Source organism: Lepisosteus oculatus, chromosome 6, assembly GCF_040954835.1.
Source record: "Lepisosteus oculatus isolate fLepOcu1 chromosome 6, fLepOcu1.hap2, whole genome shotgun sequence".
In the NCBI taxonomy this organism is placed as follows: domain Eukaryota; kingdom Metazoa; phylum Chordata; class Actinopteri; order Semionotiformes; family Lepisosteidae; genus Lepisosteus; species Lepisosteus oculatus.
Genome location: NC_090701.1, coordinates 17,995,456 through 18,018,528, shown reverse-complemented (window position 1 = coordinate 18,018,528; position 23,073 = coordinate 17,995,456). Strand labels below are relative to the sequence as shown.

Here is a 23,073-nt window from a genome sequence, read left to right as displayed (position 1 = left end):
GAATTTTGAATTGTTTCTTGGTCAGACCTTTAACTAACTGTATTGAAATTAAAATAGATGATTCTCCCAAATGAGAAAGTATTTAGACTGTGTGGTCACTTGAAACATTCAGCACTATTGATGGCATCTGTACAGAATCCTACACTAACGGCCTTTTCCTGTAATGCTTTTTTAAGTAGCAGACATCCCAAAAAGTATATAACCTATTCAGGGTTGACATACAATTTTTTTTAAGGTTGACCATACTTGCATTCAAGATGTCAACTTCATTTTTGCGTCAAACTGCATCTTGAAGCTGTTATCCCTGAGGTCAGTCTCAGATGGAAAAGACACAGTTTCTCCAGATCTTGAGACAATGTGCATGAATTGTTGGGGGTGTTTCTCCAGCTGTGAGTAACATCAGACAGGCAACAGCTGAGAGAACAGAGCCCTGCATTGAAGTGCAGCTCCATCTTGAAAGTGATTGCAGTGGGCTTAAAAATGGAAGTTTAAAAACTTCTCTGGATGCGAATGACAGTATCAGGCACTTTTGCGGTTGTTACACAACACAAGGAGAGGTAAAAAGCTGTATATTCTTCTCCTTGCTTATAAAAAAGTGCCTTTGGCAAAAAGGTAAAAACTGGTGTAAAGGAAAAGCATGTTGTGAAATATCGTTGATGTGCTAAACCTAAATATTTTCTTTCTTTTAAATGGATGATAACTATCATAATAAAAAAAATTCTATCATTTTCTACAGTATGAACAGTCACAGTATGATGTGCCCAACCCTGACTGATACCTGAACGGTATAACCCTGGTCTCTGGAGGGGTAAATATAACGTGAGACACCCGACACCTCAGAATTGTACCAAATATATATATTTGCAACAGATTCTTTTAAAAAAAACAGTTGTCGTTTTAAATCATTTTTTGAGCAACATCCAAGTGAAGGATGGCATACTATGCATACTATGCATGCGGTTCTTCAGGGAGTTTAATTTATTGTCTTGCATTTAAGGGCACTAATAACACAGCTTAAATACGCATCCACGGTTTTTGAAATTTTAGTGTAACCTTTGCTTGAATTACAATTTGTAACAGCTGAAAAGATGATTAACGAGATGAATTATCCCTTTCTCACTTTGACTTATTTAGCGTTTTGTAGCAGCTGCAGTTTGGATGGATCCAGTGTTGATTATTAGCGTTATGCAACAGTCATGCACTTTTAGGTCCAAAACATTGTATTGTTCAGTATGAAATATTGCAGAAATTGCTCACTTACTGCCTGAGAATTACCAAAGCCAGGAACTTGTTTTATCACAGTTTGGGTTTGGCATCTCCAGACGACAAAGTTGTCAGTTTGTCTATTACTTTTACAGAACAGTACTGAACAATTTAAATATTCATGTAGTGTATGGTATTTTCTTTGTTTTCCTGTGTTTACTTTTCTGCTGAAATTAAGGTCTGAACTGTGTAAATGCCTTAACATAGTAATTGATGATCATAGCAGTACAAGGAGCTGGCTGCTTTTTTATTTCAAAAAGAAACAAAAGAAGAAATGTGTGGTTCCTCCACCAGGCAAAAGGTACAGAGCTTTGGAGGTATGAAAAGTATAAAAACAGTTCAATTAAATATTTTTCACCCTTTACAATTTTCAATCATTTCCTGTTTTATAAACCAAAAATATGACAAAGAAATGTAAACAATTTGGCCCATCTAGGTTGTTTGGTTTTGACAGTTATGTGATCAGAGAATCTCATCCAACCGTTTCATAAAAGAAGTAAACATCACAGCTGGGTAGCCTGTTCCAGATTCCCATAACCCTTTGTGGAAGGAAATGCTCCTATTCTCAGTTAAAGATGCATTTCCCCTCAGGTCCCATTTGTTTCTCCTGCTTTCTTCTTCACTCTTGATACTGAAGTGGTCCGCTGGGTTGATTTTGTTTATAACATTGAGGATTTCAAAAACTTGAGTCAGATCCCATAGTCTTCTCTGTGAAAAAGTCACAGTTTCTCCAAATCTTGACACAATGTGCATGAAGATGTTGGGGGTTTTAGCTGAAAATGATTCAGATTGGCTGCCAGGGTAAGGTTTTGCTTTGAATTCAGGAATGTACCTTGATTGTCTTCTATGGATTGATATGGCTACTCTTGAATCCTTATTGTATCCGGGAACTAAAAGTGTACGTACAGTTTAAAGTGAGGTCAGTACTGCATTGTACTACTTAACATTCCTTGTTTTTAACTCTGTGCCATATTTTTATATTCTGTTTGTTGACATCTGTGACATGAAATCAAATAAAGTATAAAAAAAACCTTGACATTTATTAATATTATTTACCAGATAAACATGGCAATATTTTGTCTTTTTATGGCATGCGTTTTGTTACACTTGTGCTTTGTGGCGCTTATCTTTTTGCCCTTTTTTTTGAGAGGGGGTGTTTCGTCTCCATAGTAGAGTGAAATTCTTTGAGTACAAAAAAAAGTTTGAAACGACGTAACCCTTCAAAAGGCAACAGAAGGCGACCATTTTCTACCGGAGGGTTAAATGCCAGATTTGAGACAGGATGTGTGGGATGACTCCACATTGCTAGGCCGCACTGTGCCAGGGATGCCCTGCTAAATGCCACACCACGCCTGAGGCCAGACTGAAATGTGCAGAAGAACCCAGCTCGCTCCTCACTAACCAAGCAGGAGTGGTTCTGTCAGCTTTTAGAGGACGTGCTCCCTTATCATTGTCTGCTTTTTTATTCACTTACAGAGTTCAGTTTAGAATTTCCCTTGAGTTCTTTGAAGAAATTTGTGAGATTCTTTGTTGTTATCCCACAATGCCTGTGAAGAGTCGTGCAGTACAGCAGCAACATGTCACGTGCTCTGTATTCATAAAAGAGCAATTGTTGGGGGGGGATCAAATAGAAAACATATTTTCAGTGACAGTGCTTCCTCCATTTCTAGTCTGAACCTGGACTGACTGAGTCACAGCAAATATAGCAGAAGGACAAAGAGCTGTGCGCAAGTTTTAGTTTCACTGACACCACACCCTTGCTAAGATGGGCCAATTAATTTATTAATTTAAACTCTTTATTTTATTGAGTGTTCATTTTTAGTGGAGTAGAGAAAAGAGAGTGTCGGTGGATACTGTAATTTTACTGGGGAGAAAGCCAAAAGACAGTCCTCTGCGTCTGTGTTCTTAGAGGAGGTGGCTCTGTGTCTGGAGGCTAATAACATTTCTATTCAGCATGATAAGGCCCCAGAGATGAGTGGGCATAAACTGAAAACAGAAAACATAAAAATTACTTTTATCTTAGGACAGCCATCCATGGTGCAAACAGAATCTTTCCAATGTGTCTATTGAATAACTCTTGAGTCTTGCTGATCCGTGGTTATCACACAGACAGTGCACCAGAACATGAGAACACACTACATTATCTTCATGCGCTGGGACTCTTACCTGCACTGCTAAAAAGTAACTTGAATGTGACTGTTCACCACCAGATTATTCAAATCTTGTTTGGTAGAATTTATATAGCTAGCAGTTAAAGTTAAGTGAGCTTTTTGTAAAGTTGTACAGTGCCTAGGTATATTAAACTGAGCTGCCTTGACAAGATGATGATGATGATGATGATGATAATAATAATAATAATTGCTTACACTTATATAGCGCTTTTCTAGACACTCCACTCAAAGCGTTTACAGGTAATGGGGACTCCCCTCCACCACCACCAATGTGTAGCATCCACCTGGATGATGATTATAACTCAAATGATGTAACACCAAGAAGTATGTATTATGCCTGTAAATGTGTTTTTTTCACCACTGCATGTGCTTACATTGTAGGCTGATATTTATTTTGCTGGTGCAGAAACGTGGGAGAACTGAATGGTTCGTTCTTATTTCCGTGCCACAGAACTCGGCACTTACATGCTCCTTGCTGCCTCGTGTAGGTCCTTTGATTCTACATTTCAAAGAATGAAATCTCCTGCAACTCAGGCTTGTTATTGTCAGGCCAGTCTGTCGAGTGTTTGTAGTTGGCTGCAGCAGAGCATCTTAAGGACCATTCCTTTGAGAGGCTCTGTGCCCTTGTTTAACAGAGCCGGTCAGCGTCCTGCTTTTTTGACTGTATTTGAACGTGGCAGGGCTCCACAGAGGTTCTCAGTCTAACATCACTGTTTCACCAGAGGTACTCCGCTTGTAAAACAAAGTCTTGGATTTTAAAGGGGAACTGCAACGCTATTTTTATATTGCAGGGCTAGACAAAATCGGCATTGATGAATACATTTCAAACCACAATAAATGTAAAACGTACACAGTAACTTGTAAAACTTGTCAAAAAAACTTGTTAAACACAAAAATGTCCAGGTACAAGCAGCACCATATTCTGCGATTCAGAATGAGGCAACAAAACGTCCTGTGACGTGTTGCAGCCTTCTTAAATTGTAGTCCAGCAGGCTTGTGAATACATTGCTTTTAATCCAATAGAAATATTGCTTTTGATTTCGAGACAGTTTTGCCAACAAATACTTCTTGTTAAGTCTGCATACAGATCGTGTTGGAACATTTCTGCGGTGAAATGTCTGTTGCACAGCCTGTACTTATTCGCTTGTACGTCACATTACATTAGTCGATAGGGTGACTAGTGAGCAGGAAGCGTCACACCACGTCGCAGTTCGAGGGAACTAATGCGAGTTTGTGACAACATGGTGACTTGCACAAAGTTCACGATTTTGTGCTTAATTTGGAATTGGTCATTTTTTTCTATTAATGTCAATTAATTGATTTTGTTGCCAAGGTTTAATAGCCGGTTTGAGAAATAGGGACTGCAGTTCCCCTTTAAGCAGTTAGTAGGGCTTGTTAGGTTTCTAACGGACACTTTCCAATTTTAAATCTGCAATTCAAATGTTTGTTTTACAATGCCAGTCAAATGAGTTAAATTCTTGTTTACAATGACTACTTGGGGAGCTTCTTACACAGCAGGGCATTTTCTACAAGCACTTGGAGTGAAGTACTTTGCTGAAGGGTTGAGCTGAACACCAGTGTCCCATCCCAGATGAGCCCTCGAGCTTCCAGTGTAGAACTGTACCATTGCTCTATGCTTTTAATGTACCGTTATTACTTAAGGCTGTATTTTTTTTTATATAGCAAAATGTTTACTTACTGCGTCAGTGTGTTTATTTACGTGCAGGTCTGCTACTTCACAAAAAATATGTATAATTTGCTATGCAAACCCATTTTATATTTATTTTTGATTGAACTTTTAAAGTACGTTGGCAAGTTCACGAGTATTTCCATGGTTGAGTCAGGCTGTTTGTAACGAATCTGTAAATTCATTTTTTTTTTGGCTGTTCCTTTCTTAAGCATCTTAAACTGCCCTGTGGGTGAATGACCAATGTTAATGCTTATAAATATGAATACTGATGTTAATGACCATGGTCTGTGGAGATCTTTTCCTGACCATGTGATCATGATAGTATCAAGTATTCTTTTTAGAGGGGCTCGGTTAAATATGAAATCATTGACACTATGGCTTGTGAAAAGCCGTAAAATCAAGGGGTGTCACCTACTATCTTTACAGTAGTTTTTGAAAACACATTTATCCCATCGAAGTTAATGTCATGGTTAAATATAGAGATGGGTTCCAGTTGTATAGCAGCAGTATTTTTTTAAACACTGGAACTTGCCAACTCGGGCCTTTAAAAACGTGAATCAAGTTTGAGGACGTGCATCAGAGATGCTTCATTCACGCCACTGGTCTCGACTAAAGCAGCTTGAAAAGAAGTTTAGTGTCTTGTGACATGTTAAGATAATGGAGGCTGGTAGGTACGTGCTGCTGCTGGGGATGGAGGGGTTGCAGTAATTACCACCGAAGTGCCTGTGGTTCTTTTGTTACGCAGGATTTCCAAACAAAGCTGTTGATTTGCTTTAGAGTGTTTGTCGTGATGGGGCAGCGCATCTTTTAGCAGCCCAACACCAGAGGCGTTTGGCAGGGCGTTTTCATGTCTGCAGAGCTCGGAACAAGAGAAAATGGATGCTCAGAGCAAAAGATGCTTTGTCTGGGCCCAACTCCAACTCTGCAAACAGGAATTATCAGCCTGTGTGAACTTTGCTCAAAGCAGTGGGCGGGAAATCTTCCAGTGTGCTGCAAGTCAGGGCAGGGCCAGGGAATATTGTTGCGAGAACAAACTTGTGCAGCTGGGGGTCCTTTCATACGAAAGCAGGGCAGGCCGGGGAGGAAAAGGCCCGTCAGTCATGCCCATTAGAAGACACTGTATTAACCATTAACATCACACATAACGCAGCACACATAATGCTGCTGTTAATGAGTGTTACAAGGGATAAAAGCAGATTGGTGATTTGAGTTGCCTTTTTACTCTCAATGAAAGAAAAACAACTCATCAGCTCGGCGACATTCTCGTTATTCCGCCTCGCTTAACGTAACACTTTAAAAAGAGCTTGCAAACCTCATTTTATGCCCAGCGTTCAGATCTTTCTTAGAAACGTTACTTTCTTTTTTTTCAGCTTGTAAGCTGACCAGGAGATGTGTTTACATGCTGTTTCTGGCATGTGTGTGTGAACAGAGTCCTGTGCCACGACAAAGGAAAAGGGTGTCTTCAGGATGTCTTTGATTGTCATTTCGAGCAAAAACAGCATCAGTCCTGTTGCATCATCATGAGATACCAAGCACAATTAATTGATTTTTGCTGTTTGAACGTCTATTATAATCTGGCACACTGTTTACTGTGCTGGTTTATAATGGGTGCTGCACTATATATTTGATATGCCCTGTAGCATTTTAAGCCACTTTGCGTAAATTTTCTCTCTTGAAAATGTGTATGGTTATTTACAGTATGAGTTCAGATCTGATTTTTTATAAAGCGCAATCTTATGTTTCTTACATACAAGGGAGTCGATCAGGAAATAAAATGAGGCTCTGCCTGGGATGCTAACACTGAAACTTTAAAGAATGTCCTGTGTGTATTTAATAGTTTGAACATAGGAAAAACAATAGTAAAAGATACTTTTCATTTGACCTAGATGTTAACAGTGCGCAACCCACATAGCAATTTCTAATGCTAGTCTGTTTGATGTTTGTTTGCTGGAATGTCTTATTAGTGTTCCTCCCTGCCTTTATCACACAGTGCAATCTTAGCTGCAGTCAGTGGCTGAGAAGGGCAGTGCTGGAGGGCTGTGGAATAAATAGCTGCCATGTGGCGGCTGTCTCCACAGGCCTGCTTTGTTGGCAAGTGGTTAATCCTGTCAGAAAAACCCTCATGCACATTCCCAGGAGATAACACCTCAACCTGGCCACTGACAGCCAGCCTCTTCAGAAAGCACACTGCCACAGCCCAGAAGCACATCATTGAAAATGCTGAAATATTTATCAGGTATTTCTTGTGTTCTGCTGATCTAGGATGGTGCACTTTGAATAGACTAGAAACTATTGAATATTTTAAACGAGATTCACACACACTTTCATTAGTTGTAAAGGCTTGCCTACTACGTATAGGCTGAGAAACTGCAAAATGGAAAAGCACGCATCATCAGTTCTGTTGCAAATTTTGAGAAGAATGACAGAGAAATTTGCTTATATTTGCACCATAAAAAACCTTTAAAGACTGAAGCATTTACATATAAAGAAATCCATCTGTTGCTTTAAATGTGCACTGTGGAGTGACATCTCATAAGAGTTCTACAGTAACGTACCACACAGTGTCACATTTTCACAGAACTTTCTGGGCCTGAAAACGAGAACACAATAGTAAAACACAAATTAAGTTGGCTGGAACCTGCAGGAAGAGGAAGTGTTCAGGAGGTGCTGAACCTGTCACCTTGGAAATGAGCCCAACAGTGTGGAAGGAGAGACTAGCAGCAGATCCTGCTCACAATGACTCCATGTTGCTTTGACTTTGTTGTAGACAACGGGTTTAACAATCCTGCCGACTACAAGCAACCAGTATTCTGACTTCTGCTTTCTTTGGAATCAAAAAAGCAAAAAAAAAAGAATTAAATTGGACTTGGATGTTACAGGGCGTAATTTCAAAATATGTGCATCATCCATCCCACTACTGAAACATGTCTGTTTTTGCAGGAGTAGGAGCCGGGGCGTTGATTTATTCAAGCAAAATATAAATTTGATAAAGCAGTTTACACGAACGGTAGTTACTGACACAGTAGATTGTTAAATTGACAAGTTTATTTAAACCAGAACATTGTGTTTCTGGTTTTCAAGGCACCACCATCATTTTTTTTAAGTAGGCCATTAAACTGTTGACGTTTCCGTCTAAAAAGCCCTTCATTCCTCGTCCAGCCTCCCGCTAGATGCTGTGAGAGGGCAGCTCTTGAGAAAGCCGAGGCTTTTCAGGCCCTGCATCAGTGTGGGCCTCAGCTGGGCACAGAGGCTGCTCAGAAACATTCAGAATCCATCTCGGGAACATGTGATTCCTGTTTGGTAATCTGGCACTGAGGGCCGCCGAGAAACTTTCCATGCCGCCGCTGTTGCTCTTTTGTCTTCCTGGTTGGTTTCACAAGGACGTGTTAACTCGGAGGGCTGTCGGGAGTGATGGCAAGCAGCAGATGCAGCCCTGTGAAGTCTGAAGGGGTTTCCCTCGCAAGCGCAGTCAATATCCCATGTGAAAGAGCCCCCTGTGTAACGAGCTGAAAAAAGTCCCAACCTGGCCAGGACATACCAGCAAAGTAAATTGCCCTCCATAGCCCAGCTCCCCCCCCAACCCCCCCATCCCCTCCCCCTACACACACTTCTTGGTAGAGCTCTTTTTTTCCAGTCTGCTCTGATTAGTGGTTAATAATGTTGTGCTCCTGTTAATTACTCACCAATCAGCAGGGGCAGATCAGATAATGAAATAAAGATTAAATCCAGGGATAATCTTTAGATTTTTTTTGTTGTTGAGAACTGCTGCCTTGATGGAAATAAATCCGAAGCATCAATGAACAGCTGTTATATGATTGAGTGTTGTTTTTTTTCTTCTAACAATCAGTTAAGCGTTTCAATACCCCACACTTTTTTTATTTTGTGCTGGAAAGCAAAAAATAACAAAGGAAAGCTCCTTCCCGATGCTTTTATCACAGGGAGGCTCCTGTTTTAATCAAAGTAATTTGGATTGTGTCATTTATTGTCTTCTATTCTTATTGATCCAACCTGGACCCCGGAGGTTTGTTTTTGAATCTGTACCACAATTACCCACATTTCCTTGACTCTTTAACAGAAAGATTTGGGCTGGTTAGATCGAAAGCCCGGACAGCAAGAGGTCCCACAGGTCTGTAACTGGAAGAAGCAGTTCTAGACGGATCCAAAGTTTTCCTTGGGTCCTTCCCCCTCCCCCAACCCCTTTCACTCCAAGGGTGTGATAGTCTGATAGTCATCTCTGTAGTTTGTTTTTAGCAGCCTGAGTTGTTGCTGCTGCCCTTAGCCATTTTTTACTGCAGCTTTTGTGCGCAAAAGGTTCCAAGGCTTTCTGGATGGCCAAGGGGAAGACCTGTGATTACAGCTTCTGGAACCAGTTTTCTAGATGTACAGCAGTATCTGCTTTAGCCACTCTGGGCTCTCGGCGATATGAATGGATGGTTTTACCGGCAAGGAACATTTTTTTGGTAAATTATGCTGTTTTCCAGCTTAAATGGGAGGGGTTGATTTAAAAAAAAATGTCTGTAGGAGGATTTTTTCCTTTAAGATTGTTTCTGTTTTAGAAATTAGACAGAACCTTTGCATTGTCTTCTTGTACAGCAGAATGCTAAAACAGTGTAATTTCCATTTCTGAATGTTGGACCTTGAGCCCTCTTAATTTAGTTATTCTTCTTTGTTCCGAAACAGTTTTCCAAACCTTTCCTGTCCAGTGTGGTATTATTATTACTGTCCTCTACTGTAAGAACATGTTTTTTTTTTTTGCACTTCAAGCAACTTTTTTTTTGTTTTGTTCTGTCGTTAACTTTCAGTACAGCTAAGAGCAAAGGAGGTTAAGCAAGTTTCGGTGAGAAAATGCTGACAGCTTCAGCTGCTGGGGATGAGAAGCGGTCACGTTCCTTTCCAAAAGGAGGAAGTGGATTCAGCAAAGGCCTTCCTGTTCAGAATGAACGGGAAGCAGCAATTAGCATGGGGATAAATGTCTCCATCTTTCAGAACTTTGCTCCTCCTTCACAGATACCCATAGCCTGACTTGTTTTTCATCCATATATTTTTTGGTTAAAATAGTTCAGCCATTGCTTAGCTTTGATCCGTGGTGGCCACAAAACTGTCCTTTTATGGAAATAAATAGGTTATCTTAATCTGGCACACAGAAAATACGTTGAAATGTTTTCTATGGGTATGGTGTAGAATGCAACCCAGATTCAAAGCAAACAAAAATGATGCGGTGTAGGCAAAAATCTAGATTTGCCGCAGGTTGCAGCAAGGAGTTGAAGTTGGGAACTGATTGTACTTTCATCTGGGTTCAGACAAAATCAGCTGGAATTTTCTAAAAATTTGCCAAACATTTTACCTAGTCTCTATTAATACTCCTCAGTTCACATAAAAGCTGATAGATTGAAACATATGAAACATTTTGCAATGTCAGTAATTGTTGTTCAGTGATGTCTGTAAGAGCAGCGCAGTGGTGCAGTGGTTATTATTGCTGCCTTATAGCGCTGGGGTCCTCTGGGAAAATCAGCCCTAGGTGTGAGTGTGTGCGTGTCTGTATTTAGGTCTGTTTGTCTGCCCTGCAATGGACTGGCGTCCCATCCAGGGTGTACCCTGCCTTGCGTCCGTTGCTTGCAGTGATAGTCTACTCCCCTGCGAACCTGATTTGAAAATAAATGGAAGGATGATGTCTGTAAGCATTTATGGCTCATTTGCATATATATCACCTGAACTAGATTTGTAGCTGTAAAAGATTTTATGAGTTTTAGACAAGTAGTTCATGTGCAACACATGATCTGCACCAGGTTGTAGACATTCTCTTGTGGGAATTCTTTCCCATGCGTCCTGCAGAGCCTGGACAAACATGTGCACTATCACATGACTGATTGTCACATGTCTTCCTAACTCATCCCATAATGTTGACTGGGGTTCACAGTGGTGAGTAGGGCATCCATGGCATAGCTGCTACAGCAGCAGCACGAGGATGTGTGCTGTCCTGCTGGAATATTGTTGTCCCAGGATGAGTGTGGGCAGCAGGACATCATATAGTGCTGTGCAGTCAGATTGCCATGGATCACTAGAATAGGAGTTCTGTAGCAACTAGAGACTCCTGCAAAGAATATCACACTTACAGAGGCAACCAGCAATTGGTCTGTTGTACACAATTAGTGTGTCATTCTGCATGTGTGTACCATGATCATTGGAATCAGGGACACCGGTCACGAAACCTTGATTCATCACTTAAAGAGAACTTGGCTTCACTGCTGGCGAGTTCATCTGAGGTCCATCCCACAACATTAATGGCACGTAGGCATTCTTCTCTGGATATGTGGAGCATATTGGTTCCTTTCTTGTTTGCCTGTGCTTCACTGGGATTCATATTCAACAGTTTAAATCACCTCATCACCCGTCTACCCAAACAAATTACTTTATGATTTAGTGTTTAAGTCATCAAACACATGAATGAATGGCAAATTTATCTTCATCAAAATCTGTACAGTATGTTTCTTACAAGGCTCGTTATACTTTCTCTGCATTTTCTGAAACTACAATATTAATTCAAAAGGCTTTTTTTGGTTTATTTAGAAATAGAATGTTGAAATAAAAAATATTTAAACATGAAAGATTAATGCTACTTCTTATTGAAGTGTCAACATTATGCTGATTGTCACTTAACACAAATATTTCAGTTTATTTGATTTTTTAAAAGTAATTAAGTAAAGGGATTCAAACAATTGTCCTGTATGCACAGTGTTCTTACAGTATTCTTGCATCCTTAAGCATCTTTAATCAACAATATTTTAGGTTTCCGTGATTTGTTTTCTATTGAGAAAGAACAAATCTTAAAGGCTCACTTAAACCCTGTGGGCATATATAAAATATTGTTACCTGCTGATAAGGATACTTGCTTATTTTAATACCGCTGTTTTTAAATAGTAAGGTAGTATATTGTAGTTCAGTAATGAATGGTTAATAATTCTTTGAAACTCCCTGTAAAATATCCTCTGACCACTTGCCTAAGTAAAAAAATTCTGTGTGGCCATTATATGTCACTTCTACTAAGGAACAAACTGTATATTAAATGCTTCCCAGCAAACACAAATCCAAGGTATTTCAGGATAAAAACATATTACTACCATTTAAGAGCCAACATCGCTTTGTCAGGCCACTGTGATTGTAAATTGTGAAATGTTTTATTTTCTAGCACGGCTAGACAGCCATCGTTTTACAAATACACAGAGGCTGCTGACCTCCCTTTCACATTTAACCTGGGCCAGATATAAACCAGGCTCAGCAGGCTCATCAGCAGCTGGAGGAGCTACTGAATTACCAATGAAGTAGCTCCACGTAGTCCCTATAACAAGTGCTGTGGGCACAGGGCAGTGAATTTTCAAACGCAGTGTGGGTGTACTGCTTTGAGTTGCTTCTCGCAAAATGTTAAGTTCTGGACCATTTCGGAATTACTTGTTTGGTAGGAATCAACTGCGAGAGAGCATGCGAGTTACGAAGAGATTCAAGTCCTTTATTTTTTTAAGTAAGCAAATATTTAATAATGATCATTTTTGAGATAAATGTTAAAGGGAACCGTTTGATTCATTTGAAGTATTCCTAGGGTGTTATGTACTTAAAATATAGCTGTGTTGTTGTATTTCATTGATGTTGAGACTTAACACCTTAACAGGTGACTTTAGACTCTGGACAGGAGCTTCGTCCTCGAATGTTGCTCCATACTTGATAGGTCTTACTTCACTGGTTTTGAAAAACAGTTTTTCCTGCCAGACCAGCAGCAGCCTCAGGGAATGCTGCACCTGGTGTTCATTGGTGGTCCCTGTTTTGCTTGCTGAACAGGCCCATCCCTGCTTAGCCAAGCTGTGAAAGCCAGCAAGAAGGAGCAGGCTTTTCTGATTAAGGCTGAGAGGCAAACCAGTGCATGAGAGAGTGGGGACAGCTGAGGATTTAAATACAGGACATCCTGGGAGCACTGTACAGTGTGTGGAAGGGGGGTTGGTGGGTTAGGCCAAGATTACTGTGGTTCCACACCCAAAATTCAAATAATCAATCCGCACGTGGTTCAAGTCACTTGCAATTAAATGGGCGTTATCTTCTACCGCCATTTAAATCTTAGTTAATTACATAATTTGTAATGAATTGTATGTCCAATTAAAAAGAAATCATGTGCACATCTCAGCAAGGAGTGTTATTTTTGATGTGTTACACCAAATTCAATTTCCCACAGGGTAAGGTCTTGTGATGGCTAAATTGCTCCTTTATTCTAGGTCTTTCATTGATGTATTTCTTTAGGTGATCAACACCATCACGATTTCTTTTCTTTTTGCAAAAGTAGCTGCAAACTAAGTGTCAGAATTTTGGAATTGCCTTTTCCTTAGACAAGTTTGTGTTCCTTAAATGATTACACCTAAAAGAGGCTCTTTAAGATTTATAAAAAAGCCACTTTTCATACCACCTGAAACTCTGCTTTGATAATGATGCTTTCTTAGCATTGAAATATTGTAGCTCTGGTACTAGCATCATATTTTATATTAATAGAACATAGATACGCTCCTCTCTCCCTGTAGCTCATTGGAAAATCTTTTTTTTTCTTCTATGGGGCTTAATTGGTCTATTAATTTTAGTGATTCTAAATGATAGTAGTAATAGTCAATTTTTTTTTTCTTTTTTTACAATTATATAGACATCTCAAATGATTTATGTTTAAATTGATACTCCCAGAAAAAAAGCTTTTTGAACCTCTATAGGTCTTCAGGTGGTGCTGCTTTAAAGAGCTCTAGGAAGCGTGCAGAGGCACTGGTGTTCCAGGAATGGAATTAAACCTCCCAGTCCTCTGTAGCAGCAAAACTTTTGCTAAATATGTCCCTCTCTGAAATAGATGAAGGTTGAAGTGTCTGTTTATAGATTTAGTTTGGCTTGGTATTGTGTACATTTTATTCTTCAAATGTTATTAATAACTACAGAAAGGCTTAACAAACATCTGTATGTTGGCACCTGCTTCTAGCCTGACGTTCATACACCTGATGGATCCATGTTCCAGCACTGCCTAGTCAGGTGTCCACACCATAAAACAAAAGCCAGGCATAAAACAAAAGCTAGGCTTTAATGTCAACAGTAGCTAGCAGCTGTAACACCCTGCAGCTCACAACCCTCCTGTAGGTAAGCAGGTGTGAGCCTGGTCAGTACTTGGATGGGAGACCTCTGGGGAAAAACTAAGGCTGCTGCTGGAAGAGGTCTCAGTGGTGTCACGAAGCGTTCTTTCAGGACCCTATGCAGACAACACAATCCGGGGAGGAGGGAGGAAAAAAGCACGCAAAGGGGCTGGAAGGAAAACAGGGGGCATGTCCATGGTGCGCTAGTGTTCGGGGGAGGTGTGGCCAAGGCAAACAGTTCAAGGGAATCCGAGGCAAATCCATGGGTGTAGCAAAAGTCCAAGATCGGGTAATCCATCCTGACAGACAAACAGAGTTAAAAGCCGGAGCGGGATCCGGCGGAGGGTCGGGGGAATAAAAGGGGGTAACTGGACCAGAAGCTCCCTAATCCCGGACTCGGAAGGTCAGGACACTGTGATGAAGCCTGTGCCGTCGAGTCGCTCCTAAACTCGCAGATAGGCGGGCTTCCGGGCGTCCATCTTCCAAAGCTGAGCCCAGATCGGCAGGAACGTTTGGCTTTTATAGCACAGGGGGGCAGGAACCGGAGGCAGGTGCGGGAGATGAGTACAAAACTGGGAAGGGCTGGAGCGTCCTTAAGAGGAGGGGTTTACAAGCTTGACAATTGGGACCAGTAGGAGGAGCTCATCCTGCGGTCTGTGTGGGTCCTAATGCCTCAGTATAGTGACGGGGACACTGTACTGTAAAAAAGGTGCCATCTTTTAGATGAGACATAAACCCGAGGTGTTGACTCTCTATTGTTATTAAAAATCCCTGGGTGTTTCTCTGAAAGATTAGGGGTATTACCCCAGCATCCTGGCCACATTTCCCCCCTGGCCTTTACCAACAATGGCCTCCAAATAAGCATATAAATGGATGTTAGTTTAATTTTCTTTTATTCTCACACAAGCAGCCATCTAGCCTACATTTTTACGTTGTGATTCCAATACTTTGTTGTAAATTACATTGCATTTTGATACAAACAACTCTAAGTATGCACTTGTAAGCCATGTTGAATTGAAGGGTAACTACAGATGCTGGAAAAGCTTTTCTACGGTGAAACAAAGGCTTATTTTAGTGCACTTGCTAAGAGCCTAAGAAAATTACATTGGTGGTATCCTGTTGGAACTTCAAGTTTTTTTCTTTTTTAAAAGTTTCACGTAGTGTAGTTTGCAATACATTTGATAAATTAATAATTTACGTGAAGATCCTTATAAGTTATACCCTAAAAGGAAATACTTAAATAACCTTAACCTTAACCTCTTAACCTTATTGTGAAAATAAAATCTAAGATACTGCAAAGAAAACAATAACAGTATTTAAATGGTTACAAATTCATAACAATGATCTTCCAACAATAAATGTACTTGAAAATGTAATGGACATCTGTCAATTTAATAATATGCAATTCTGTTGAATCAAGTCTGAATCACATGTTTTGTGTAAAACTCACTTGCAAACAGCAATAGTATGTCTTATTCGACATATTATTAATTTCTGAATTAAACAATGACAAGTCTTCGAAAAATTGATTATTGGTGTCATAGATCTTGATATTTCATGTTTTTCTTCGTAACGTTTACACATTGTGTAGTTTGCAAAACTACTTCCCTGTTTAATTGTTAGATTAATCGCTAAAATATCATATTAAGTTTGTTGGGAACAGCATTGATTTAGCATCCATGGATTTCCAATCAGACTTGCAACTTTGTCCAATTTTTAACCTGATCCATCAAACTGTTGACCTGTGAGCGCGCTGGGAGTAACACTCTGGCTTTTCTTCCTTGCAGAAATGGAAAGTGCCTGTGAGGACAAGAAGGATGGCGAAGGCATCGCCGCTGCAGCAGCCCTGGCCACCGAGAGCTCGGACAAGAAGGAGGATGTTTCCGCGCACATACAAACGCAGGATGAACAAAGAGGTAAACAATGGGCCGCCGAGAGCGAGTCCCATTCTTTAAGCCTCACACATGAGGAAACTGAAGTTTGTAAGGCACAGCATATTTCTTGGAAGAAAGCGGAGCAACTGCTTTTCTGGTTTCTTTGCATCTGGACGTTCGCAGCATGTGATGCAGATATAAAAAGATTTAGCTATAATTATATATATATAGGAAAAAAAGGAGATTTTTGTGTCCAGTGTTGATGTGTAAGAACTTTCTGGATTCCCCCAGCAGTCAGAAGTTCCCCTAACAGATCGTAAAGCTTTTGATCAAGTCCCTCTGTTCTGGACAGCTGTGGTTTTCATCAGTGTGTTTTTTTTTTATAAAGGTCAGTTAGTAGTACAGCAGGTGCTCTTCAGAGGAAGTACTGAATCAGACACATAAGTCCTAGTTAACTTCTCCCTGAAACCTCAGTTTGACTATTCGCCTCTGTGGACAGAGGTATCTGTATTTTAAAGTTCCAGGGGTTAGTAGACTGGAAATGTTTTGGTATCCCCTCGACTGCCCCAGTGAAAATCCACTAAGATATCATTATGGTTCACTTTAGGGGAAGCACATAAAAGTTAGAGGATAAATTATCTTAATACTAACATTTTCTGATGCATCTATTAATAGTATGCAAAAATATCTTAAAGTATTCGATTTTCAGATCTTAACAGGTTAAGCAGACAAGCCCTACAAGGCCGATGTGTATACTGGGCAGTAAAGTATCAGGAGATTGTATAGTATAACTAGATTGCACATGAAATATCAAATGCATTTTGTTTTTGTATATTTAAGATCGGTTTGTTTGCAGTAATGAAAGCGCTGGATCTTGGCAGGTAAAAATGGCGATCCAATTTGTGGGGGCGAGGAGAAGGCAGGAGGTGGGGAAAATTCAGACGGGATCGACCTGTCGTCCATAAATGCCATGATGTCAACTGTGATGAGTGTGGGCAAGATGAATGGCGCCAGCGACACCTCCCCTGTCAAGACTTCCAACAAGTCTCCTGGGCCCAGCCGGATTGGAAGGAGAAACCAGGTACATACAGAAGACATGCTCATATGGCACTTATACTCCTGGATCCTGATTTGTGTTAATAATGAAAGTGATTGTCCACTCGCCTCTGTATCATTCTTAGTATGCATCTACAGTGCATTTTAGGGCTTCTGAGCATCCCAATCATGTGTGTTCAGGTAATGTCTTACAGTAGATTAACACTGACCTCAGTAGTTATGAGCCTGCTGTGATCAGAATTTCTCATGGTGTCTGACTAGTCAAGTGCCAGGGGGATTGATTGAGTCCAGCTGAGGCCATAATTTCCACTGATTGTCATGAAAACGTGATCCTTGTGGTTTGGACGACGCTTAGATTGTCATCTATTACAGATTGCCACTGTAAATCCAGGGCTATCCGTTACTCAAAATTATGTTTTAAAATAATCAAAATAGAAATGCGTAGACTCGAGGCGTTCCTGTTTTGGAAAGTTCTTTTAGTTAGCAGGCCGGTGGAAAGTAAACAACTATAGAATTGATCTGTTTAAAAATTATTCCTCATTATCTCCTTGAAATGGTATCTTTCTGTCATCACAAGTTGTTCGGTGTTTCTAAATCCTTATTAATTGTCCAGGGAAGCTTGTGTTATCGGCCTACGAAGAACACCCTGAGTTAGGACTGCTGTGATGGGAAAGAGTACAGAAAGTGGATAACATTTAGACTACATTTTATTAATTGGACAGTTGTATTTGTGAAATGAAGATTAAATGTTATTAATATAGTTCAGGTGGGTAGCGTTGTCTCAGAATCTTTAATGACCAATACTGGTCAGTACCTGGATGGGAGACCTCCTGGGAAAAACTAAGGTTGCTGCTGGAAGAGGTGTTAGTGGGGCCAGCAGGGGGTGCTCACTCTGCGGTCCATGTGGGTCCTAATGCCCTAGTATAGTGACGAGGACACTGTACTGTAAACAGGCGCTGTCCTTCGGATGAGACGTAAAACCGAGGTCCTGACTCTCTGTGGTCATTTCTCGAAATGAGTAGAGGTGTAACCCTGGCGTCCTGGCCAAATTTCCCATTGGCTTGTACCAATCATGGCCTCCTACTTACCCCCATCTATGAACTGGCTTCATTACTCTGCTCTCCTCCCCACCGATAGCTGATGGGTGGTGAGCATTCTGGCGCACTATGGCTGCCGTCACATCATCCAGGTGGGGCTGCACATTGGTGGTGGTGGATGGGAGTTCACCTGTAAAGCGCTTTGGAGGGTCCAGAAAAGTGTTATATAAGTGTAAGCAATTATAATTATTAATTAATAATTTGTTCCAACTTTAGTGAAAGCTATGACCTGTATTGCCACAGAAGTTTGATCCACAAGAATGTTAATTAACAGTGTTAGAGAGCAGTAGATCGATATGATGTATCAAAATGAAGAAAAAAGCACAGCTTTATTGCAAAAAGCAGTAGTCATTCAAGCCCCTTAATTGTTCCCCCCCCCCCCCCCCCGTTTCATCTGTAGTTTTGTGTATCAGTGCTGTGTGGATCTGGCCTGGATGGAGGTATGTGCTGTGCCCAGTTGTGGTATGGGAGTTAAGTGAAGTTAATCATCAGCCCTTGTGTCAATATTAGCAGGATGAGATTGAGCTCTGTGGTGTGCTCTGATCTGCTCTTCAAGGTGAAACAGTAACCAGACTCGATTAGGGTCATTCAACGAATTAAAAAAAGGCAGGTGGCCAACAAATGCCGGCTTGATGAATTAATCCCGGCAGATTCAGGCAGAGAACTGCCCGTTTTACCCTAAATAGCTAATAGACTGGAAAACGATTGGATTGAGGCAAATAAGGCTGCTTTATACCCACAGCCTTTTATCGTTGTCCTTTTCACAAAGCTTAGAGTGAACTGTTTTTTTTCCTCTCTCAGGCTGTGGGCTCAGTGGGGATTCTCATGGCAACGTTATTTATATCAGTATCTCTCTATATAATTTAAAATAGTGTAATAACAAACCTGGATACCTTACAAGATACAGATGCATTTGTGCTCTCGCTCCTCACACGAAGATCGTTTCAAGCACACATTCAGTAGAATCAGGAATTCACAGAAGTATCAAAGACACAGAATACTTCCAGATTTCAGCTAGTGACAGCGACAGGTAGCTTCTTTTCTTTTTTTTTATTCACACTGTCGCCACAGAGCAGAACATAGGGAATTTCTGGTGGTGTGTTCCCTATTCCACGCCCTAGGAAATGGATCAGATATCTTAGGTTTGTTGTGTTTTACAGAGTGGGAGGAAGGTTTGGATGGATGTTCGAAAAAGGCAAAACTACATTTGATCCTGTAGATTCCACAAGGCCATAGAGAGGACAGAGATAAATGACACTTGACCGTATCAAAACTGAGAAGTAGGTTCCATGAAGGGTTAAACAGATACAACAAAGATGAGTACCATATGTGAATGTAATCAATTAAGCCAGATCTGCTATGTTAATATAAAATATATAAAACAGTGAAGCATGTACCAGAGGGGACAAATGAAAGCTCAGAGGAAGTGCTTTTAAAAGCGAGAACAGGAAGCTCTTTTTTACTCAAAGGGTTGTAGGAGTGTAGAACAAGCAACTCAGCTGTGGGAGATGATGCACTGGCCTTTTGGACGAAACTGAATGAGATAGTTAGATCTGTTAACCAAACTAGCCAGATGTGCCAAATGTGCTCGCCTTGTTTGTAGACTTTCTTCTGTTTTTAACTTTTCAGGAGAACACTTACTGTGTTTAAAATAATAGAAATATATACAAGTAATGTATATAAATATAATAATTTCTTTATATATTTACTAAAGAAAGGTGTTATGCTGCGTGCTACTGATGTATGTTTTGGAACGTTTAGCTGAGATATTGCCAGAAAAGCTGTTTATTATAGTAAAGCCTTTGGATAATTTCCAGAAAGTCTTATTACTTTTCATGAGTGCGCAGTGTCTTACTCTGTTTTATGTGCAATTTTCAATATGCGATTCTGCTTTTTGTGTTACAGGAAACCAAAGAAGATAAGTCTTCGTTCACATGTCCATTGTGTGACAAGAACTGTCTAACACAGCATCAGCTCACTATGCACATTCGACAGGTACAGAGTCTGAACATTGTTCATACAGTATCTAAGTATCATACCCAGTCTCTGAGAACCCTTTTAGAGTTTTGTAAGTCCTTAGAATTCCACAGCTTAACTACAATGGAGGGATAAACTATATGGAAGGAAACATTTCAGAGTCCCAGCACCTTCAGTTGAAGTGTTATCATTAAAATGTCACCATGGCACATTCAGCTTTCTAACAAGGATTTGGCACATTTTTGTATTTTACAATCAATAAAGACAAAGCTCCAGAACACAGTAAAGCAGAGTTAATAAGTGATGTTTGAAGTTAAAGTGTTTGGTAGCCTGTTATTGACAGTGTCGAAAACCTTTTTTCATCCATGTCAGGACAAAATAGCTTGTCTGGGATTTTTGTATCGTATGTTTATCCATCTCTAAAAGCACATAGAGGAAAACAGTAACCTGGAATTCACAGAGATGACACCAAAATGGAAGCATGATGCAGAAAAGATATCCTTTGTGATCTATGTAAAGGCTGCAGAATCTTTTGTTCCTTTAGTTGTGCATTTGTGACTTTTCCCCCGTTTCATTGGTGACTCATTGCCTAGTCTGAAAAAACATCAACACGACAGTAAACGTTTACATGTTTTTGCCATCAGTTGATGTGGCAACGAAACCCTTGCTGTGCGACCTCCACATTGCCTGTGAGGTGCTCTGTTTTATAAGCAGAACCAAAGAAAGTCAGCAATAGGCTAAACCCCAGTAAACTCTCACTTGACCTGCACTACCTTGTCAAAGTGCATCCCTCACATCTTGTCCAGACCTGGAGTTGTCCACTGTGGTTTTTTGCCATCCAGCATGATTGTTTTTTGCACATCATGTGCTGCAGATCAGTGCATTTGTACAATATACAAAATCCTACTTATAATTACTGTATGGTAAATAGTTATTCTCAAGGATTACTGTTCATTGTCACAGATCAAAATGTCTGTTTTGCTGTTTGAATATTAAGACAAGGACATGGTATTAATACACTTACATGTATTACGTACATGTATCTACAAATTTAATATCTCAGCACTAATCTGGTGAGGAAAACAGCAGTGCTCTATAAGCATATACACATAAAGCATTTTTTTCATTTTTGAATGTTTTTTTTCTATTTTTCTCACTTTAATATAAAGCGCTGCAAGAGTTTTTTGATGGGAGAAACATCCGTCATGAATCAGGCAAAAAAAAAAAAAATGCTTCGCATTCCCAGTTCTCTGGACAGTGTTTTTATCAAAATGTGCTCTCGGTGCCCCTTTTTAAAATTTATTTAATTAATTTTAAGCATTTTGTTTTTGCTCTTAAACATTTATACCTCTGTGAACACCTTCACATTCTGAGAACCTATAATAATCTCATGCGTTTATCCACATTTAGACAACAAATTATCTCATGCTTTTATCTACAGTGATCCATTTATACAGCTGGGCATTTTAGCACAGTGTGAAATACCTTGTTCGAGGGTATATGAACCCTGTGACCTTCCAGGTCTGTGTCCAGAGCCCTAACTGCTACTCCCCACTGCTGCCACTTAAAACTGTTAAAGTCCTGAATGGACAGCAATCACCAGAGCAGCTGGTTCTGATCCAGGAGTTGCGCTAAAGGTTTGTTTTCCTGCCCCCCACAGCACAACTCTGACAGCGGTGCCACGGACCACTCGTGCAGCATCTGCGGAAAGTCCCTGAGCTCGGCCAGCTCCCTGGACCGGCACATGCTGGTGCACTCTGGAGAGAGACCCTACAAGTGCTCCGTCTGCGGACAGACCTTCACCACCAACGGCAACATGCACAGGTCAGCAGAACATCCCGACAGTCGCTCTGAGCAGAAGGCATTGAGATCGGGGCAGGGGATCGGTGGAACGGGTCTAGAATTCAGAGGGAAAAAAACAAGCCAGAGTTGGGGGAGGAGAAAATTATGCTTAGCTGATTGCTCACAATTATCAACCGCCTGTGACTGTCCACCATTCGTTTGGACGGCTCTTGCTCATGCATTTGACGACCTGATTTTCAAAAGTTAAAGCATGACGTGGTGTGTCAGTCTGACCTGAGACATTTCATTTTCCCCAATTTCCTCCTGGCTCTCTTTTATTAGGCTAACTGAGTATTGTGTGTTTCAAAATTAGCTATGTTGTCCTGCTCCAATTTTCCATTCGTGCTTTTGTGATTTGTAGCCAATCCTTATGCTTAGAGGTGCCTCAGATTTGTCTCCTGTACTGGTGGCACGTGACACAGGATTATCCTTTGATTAACATATTCCCACAAATGTCTCTCATCTCCAGATTTTCAGAACCTAATTGTAGCATGTTGTCATATTAATGGAGAAAATGGATGCTTATATGTTACATCTGATAGAATTTAATCAATAAATTACTGACCTTTGGTTTTAGGTCTTATATGTAGGTTCTAGTTCTTGTATATAACGCTTAGTGTTTTACACTTTCATTTGTCAAGGAACAGCATTTAAAGAAGACATTTCTGTTAGTAAAATGACCAGAGAAAAAGAGGAATCCAAATGTACTACCTTGTGGGTTGCATTACCTCAGGTCTCCCTCTGTTAGATCTATCTCTGGAACAGTGTGCTTCCACAAACTCTTTATACTCCATTTAGGTAATGTGGAGTTTCTCAGCCATACAGCACTGTCTGAGAATAACAGCTATAATTTTTACTCCCTTATTTACCAGGATGCAGTTCACAACTGTAAAGCATCTGAACAAAGTGTTGCAAAGCTGCCTAACAGGAGTGGGGGAGGATTGCAGAGCAGTGTAAGCC

At 40.4% G+C, this 23,073-nt stretch overlaps 1 protein-coding gene across 6 annotated transcripts in view; it reads left to right on the top strand.

Annotated features, from left to right (window-relative positions):
* Positions 1 to 23,073, top strand: part of rreb1a (ras responsive element binding protein 1a) — a 73,551-nt gene that overhangs the window by 24,839 nt on the left and 25,639 nt on the right. For 4 of the 6 annotated variants that reach the window (XM_015354591.2, XM_015354596.2, XM_015354597.2 and 1 more), the window contains exons 2-5: positions 16,055 to 16,183; positions 17,023 to 17,222; positions 20,200 to 20,289; positions 21,932 to 22,095. In XM_015354591.2, coding sequence (XP_015210077.2) covers positions 16,055 to 16,183; positions 17,023 to 17,222; positions 20,200 to 20,289; positions 21,932 to 22,095 — 583 coding nt within the window. Of the gene's footprint in view, positions 1 to 736; positions 820 to 16,054; positions 16,184 to 17,022; positions 17,223 to 20,199; positions 20,290 to 21,931; positions 22,096 to 23,073 lie in introns of all 6 variants that reach the window. The other 2 variants (XM_015354594.2, XM_015354593.2) reach the window with 2 other exon arrangements.